Here is a 5,846-nt window from a genome sequence, read left to right as displayed (position 1 = left end):
TAATAATAATAATAGTAATAATAATTATTATTATATTTATTATAAAAATAATAATAATGATAATAATGAAGTATTAGGCTACAATTATAATTACAGATACATCACGGGATTCAACAATAGTTTATGTCCCTTTACCTGGTGTGAAGGCCATCGGTCGGTTCTGATTCTCGTACCAGTAACGGTCTCCAAACTTGAGGTTCCGGAACTGCTGACTGATGATACACGCGAAGGTGGAGCCTACTACTGCCCCGGGGAGGGACCGCTCGGACACCCCGGCGGGAAATAGGTCGATATCATCCACGTGGCTGCAGAAAACACGGGGGGGGGGGATTTAAGTTATTGACAGTTTGTTAACAATGATTTTTAAGTTGTTTCATCCTTTCATTTCTTCTCTTGCTTTGAAGTATTGTACCTAGTCTTCTTTTAACGTGTTGTGATAATAATATTCTTTGTTTATCTCATTGTCCTCTTTACATTTGGCTATCGTACTCTATATCGTAAAATACTATCTCAGTTCATCAGACAATGCCTACTTACTTCATTTTACCTTTTTATTAATCTTGCCAAATTTCATTTTACCTAAGGTTCTCTTATCTCATGTTGTCTTCAAGTTCCCTTTCAAACTTTATCTTCTATTGTATTTTGTCCGCTTACCATGCACTTAGCGACCTGCGTAGCACCTACCTATGTGCCTCCCCAGATATCGGAAAGACAGCGACAAAACACAGCTGGCAAAAGCCTGTAAATTCTTTGTCATGTCGACAGTCAGAAGGACCAGAACCTAGATAGCCGGTGGATCGGAAAAGTAAAGTAAGTGAAGTAAAGTACGTCCTCTTACCATATCTTATTTTGACTTATTACCCTTCTGCTTTTTTATCTGATCTTAAAAAACATCGTGATAATGTAAATTCTTTGTCATGTCGACAGTCAGAAGGACCAGAACCTAGATAGCCGGTGGATCGGAAAAGTAAAGTAAGTGAAGTAAAGTACGTCCTCTTACCATATCTTATTTTGACTTATTACCCTTCTGCTTTTTTATCTGATCTTAAAAAACATCGTGATAATGTAAATTATCTAATTGACAATTTTGTTAATAATAATTTTTATTAATAATAATAATAAAAAGGTACTTTTTTCGGTCCGTTTTATGTTATATTACCGTACCATATAATGTCTTATTGAGTCGTATCTTACCTTATATTATCGTAACATTTTTCATCTCATTTTATCATAATTTCTTTCAATTGTTGCGTCTTAATTTACCTAGTGTTTGCATTATGTCTGGAGAATAAATTTTGAGCCAGCAAAACTATTCAAAAGACATTGGCATCACTGAATAAAACCAATCGGTAGACGGTTACCACCCTAAGAATCTCCAAATGTGTATCTCGTTTTTTTCAGGGGGAAAGACAGCTGGAGAGGACAAGACACTTTCAGAGTGCACGAGATCTAGATCTGGAATAACTCCCACTCCATGCAATAACAGGCTAAACTCCTTTATTCGGAGTTGAATTTAGCTTATTTTCTAGCACAAATGGCCTTTTCTGGGTTACTTTAAAGACTTCGCAGTTGCTGCGGTGCTCGTCTGATCAGTTCAAATTTGATAATAGATTATGGCATTCAAATTTGGCGCAGATCCGCGCAAAATTGGAGCAGTTATTAATTGTTCTCTTGCAGTCATTGAGTCTGGGGCTGTAGGTAGATCCATTCAAGTGCTCTGAGAACTGCATTTACTGCCTCTTTCTAATTGTTTTTTTTTATCAGTAAACGTCTTAAGCTGGTTTCTTTCAGCCCAACCTCATTTAATTTTTTCTTTCCATAAAATTCTCAGCAGTATTTATAAATGTCACATTTCTGTTGTTAATTTCTACTTTATTTTCACTGTCTTTACTAGTACTTTTCTAGCATTCACAGCCGTCTAGGGACATACAACAGACTTGAACTATTGGTAGAACAATTCAGAGGGATAGACCATAGATTTGAACTGTGTATCCTTGACCGTGCCTAATGACATACATCCGGAATCACTATGCGACACGCCATAACAGCCAAAATCAAGGGTTGAAGATGCAGTGTGCTCTGACTGTAGCGTTGAGTATTTTGCTGTGCTCCCAACTTGTTCCCACTGTAAATACTGTTCGAAAAAAAGTCTAGAATCTGCGTTTTAGTTTGGCAGAGAAGTGCACACAACAAAGACTAATGTTTTTATTTCTTTTTTTAAGAATTGCGTCAATAAGAGCTTTTGGGATCTTAGCACATTTGTCCATTATTTGGCTGTATTAGCGCAGCCCATGATGCGCACGCTCCACAGACAATTAATTATAGAGAGCAAAAAGGGGTGGCCACGACAGCGCATGGTCTGGGATACAAGAAGTACAAGTCTATGGCAAACATAGACTTCAATAATCAAAAATCGTGTATTACAAGATAGTTCACTCCTCTCTTTGAGCCAAGTAAAAAAGTGTCCTGAAAATTCGCTGGCGCCTTCTTCGAAAAAGTATGGACTTTGAGAATATAGCAATTACCCTACTCAACAAGAAAAGTGAAACTAACAAACTGTGCTATTCATATTCTTCTTCTGGAGAAACGAAAGATGGCTTCAAAACAAAGACTGCAGCGCCATATGAATCAATGCCCGGACTTCCGCGGATACTTTTTTGGCTGAGTGAACTATCGTGTTATAAACGATCTTTGGAATAATACATGTCTTATGATTACATACTCATAAACTCTTCGGAAGATCACTGCTCGCTCCGGGTCCTCTCGATAAAACTGCTCGAAGTTCTTGATCCTGTGCATGCCGCAAACCTCTCTGCAAAAGAAGACATACGTATGTGTGACAAGGGTGTATGTGACGGGTATGTTAACAGGTGTTTGGGTGTGTAAAGGTTAACGTCTTCGTTGGCGTACGCAGAAGGCCTGAGTTCGATTCCTGAAGGGGCAAGATGTTTGTATCGAGTATCTTTGCTGTCTTCTAATATGTTAAATCGCAAAAGAAGTCAAGACAATCAGGGTCGATCAATCCCTGCATCCTAGATTATACATGCAATGTAATTAACTTTCTAAAGGCTACCGATGAGAAAAAGGTGGGGAATAGGGAGGGGGGGGGGTCTTCAAAACGATTTTTTGCGTGCTGTAGAGTGGGTTGTCGAACCACTGCGCGCCTGTATTGACGTCTGTGGAGTAAGGGTAAGAGCTCAAACACACAGGCTCTATACAGAGCATGCATAAAAAGTGCGTTTGCTTGCGTTCAAAATTACATTTTACAACTTGACATGCACACAGAAGCCAAACACTGCGTCCAGATTTTTTCCGTCCCCCGAACAATCAGGATTGCGTCAAGAATGCCATACATTTTCTGGTCTGTGCGGACAGAAAAGGGGAGTTGACGTCACTAAACACGCCGCATACACACTCCGCTACACACTTCGCACGTGGTGCAAAATGGACGATGCCGATGCACAGCTTATCGAACGTGTGCGGGCAAGAACAGCGCTTTTTTAATTATGAAAAAAAAAGACAAAAGTTACTCCAACAGAGATTTCGTTCATAAAATTTTGTTGGCGTCATTCGAAAATTTTCCAAATATTTCTCAACAACAGCAACTATTTGGGGCAAAATTTGAATTCTCCCAAACTCCCCTGTCTTTACAAATTGGGTGAATCCAGTGACGCCGTTTGGATGCTAGGGCACTAAAGCAGCCCTTTCTCGTGAGCGCCATCTTGAAACCGGAAAAATCTGTATGGTCTGTATGGACTCTGTGTGAACGGGGTAACCACACTTTTCTGTACAGAATTTTTCTGGCCCGGAAAAAGTATGGTCTCTACGGAGCCTGTGTGTTTGAGCTCTTATGCGCCTCGCTGTCACACACAGGCGTGAAAACAAGTCGCGAATGTGGAAATTTTCTATCGAGTACCTCCGCATGTCTCATGGAATGATGTATCTCATTTAGCAACAATTGTCCCGGACAGGCATGGGCAAAACAGTCCAACTTCTGAAAGATTTAGACTGCGCCCTGGTGGGGTACTAAAACACGCACAGTCACAATCTATTTTAGAGGCATCAAGGGGGGGGGGATCAGGCGCTCGTCAAAATTACGAAATCGGAGAAAGAGGCATTTTTCCGACAGTTAAGCAATTTTTATTGAATTTTTGCTTTTTGGCTCAACCCCTTTCATGTCCATACAAAAACGTATTTTCATGTGAATTTTACTGCAAAATGTTGATTAAAGGCACAAAATATGTCATTTTCCAGTTTCCAAGGACTCTCTAGCTATTGGAGTTACCAAAGCTTGCGACCATTTTATCGCTAATTTCACGACTGAAACGAGGCGACCTCAACTCCTTCAATTACAGATATCTTGACTTCTATTCAGGATAGATGGGTCTTTTCTTACATTAAAAACAAAACAAATGAATAAGCTTTCAGATGGTACCAATAACTTCACATGCCCAAAAACTGACGAGCGCCTGATTTCAAGGTGTCGTAACACATTTTTTGCACCTGTACTCGTTATATCCCGGCAGGCCGTGGTCTCGCGCCCGCTGTATGTTGAGTGACGCCAGGTCCATACTGATGTTGTCACGATCCTGGAACAGCAGGTCCGACAAATCGTTTACGATGAACCGATCATACCGCTGCACATGGTCCTGGGAAGAGAGAGACATAGACAGTGATAAAGATGGTGGGACACAGTAAGGCATTAGGTTAGCATCAAGTTGAATTACGTAATCGTTCATTGAGACCGCGAGCGCTCAGATTCTTGTAACTGTACAGACCCGCCATTTTGAGATTTCTGTAATATGTTCCATGAAAGTTGCAAATACAGAAAAAGGCTGAAAGTGTTGTTCTAGTTTATTTTTCGTTTTGTTTTGGGGGGTTTTCGTTCATATAAACACAAATCTTTTTTTTTTAACATATCGCTCGATTCTTCATTGTTTTTCTCTCTTGTTGCTCTTCCAGAACATTACTATCCCCTGAGTATAATTGACGACACTACTGGGGTAAATGTGATAATTATAACTATGGCCAAAACAGCTCGTCCGTCAATGTCTTGCGAAGACCAATACATCCTCAGAGGAGAATATTTTTTCCGTCAAATAAAAGTATTTTTTAAAAAAAGAATTAGAGGTTTAAGATAACGTTTGGCTTCTGCTGTGGCCGATGAGATCAATTCTGGCGAAGAAAAGTTTGCCATATTTTGAACTCCTAAAAGCTTCACTTCCATTTTCTGGAAGTGCGCAGCTTGTGGACTTCTCTCTTGGTTTAAGCAATTCTCAAGGGATTTGCTGCCCACTGTGATTGCTGCTCTCCAGCTAGGTCTGCCAAGAGATAGGTTCTCCCGTGTTGAAGTATTTACGTAGAAGTCCTTCACTTCAGGGACATTTTCAGGGTGTCTTTGAAGCGCCTTTTTTAGTACGCCAACCTTACGCTTCCCCGAAGACAGTTCAGAATAGAATACTGCCCTTGGGGCTCTCAAATGCCATCCATTGAAGAGCTGACTACCTAGAACTATAGTTATAATGTGTTGTTTTTTTTCTTACCTCCATGAGGCCGGAGCAGAACTTGCCGATGGAGCGCCCATCATCCCGGAGCACAAACCTTGGCCGGTTAAACATGCGGAAAAGTCGGATCTTCTCCCGCCCTACCGTGAATTTACTGGGGATGAGGGTGTGGCCGAACCTGTACAGAGTCAGTTAAAGAAAATGATGAACACTGTGTTTGCACAACCTCGTTCATTTTCGTTGCCTACTTCTTATTTTCGTGAACTCAGTCCGTTTTTTTAAAAACATAAACGCACGCACACACACACACACACACACACACACACACACATAAAACACATA

The 5,846-nt window shown here is 40.5% G+C and overlaps 1 protein-coding gene across 1 annotated transcript in view; it reads right to left on the bottom strand.

Annotated features, from left to right (window-relative positions):
- Positions 1–121: 121 nt before the first annotated feature.
- The window catches only part of LOC101849496 (thyroid peroxidase-like), a 16,389-nt gene continuing 10,664 nt past the window's right edge, over positions 122–5,846 (bottom strand). The window contains exons 7-10 of the mRNA XM_005108663.1: positions 5,544–5,682; positions 4,504–4,649; positions 2,723–2,812; positions 122–305 (exon numbers count right to left, since the gene is read on the bottom strand). Coding sequence (XP_005108720.1) covers positions 122–305; positions 2,723–2,812; positions 4,504–4,649; positions 5,544–5,682 — 559 coding nt within the window. The remainder of the gene's footprint in view (positions 306–2,722; positions 2,813–4,503; positions 4,650–5,543; positions 5,683–5,846) is intronic.

This window comes from Aplysia californica, unplaced genomic scaffold, assembly GCF_000002075.1.
Source record: "Aplysia californica isolate F4 #8 unplaced genomic scaffold, AplCal3.0 scaffold00706, whole genome shotgun sequence".
Taxonomy (NCBI): domain Eukaryota; kingdom Metazoa; phylum Mollusca; class Gastropoda; order Aplysiida; family Aplysiidae; genus Aplysia; species Aplysia californica.
This window is presented reverse-complemented; position numbering and strand designations above follow the sequence as displayed.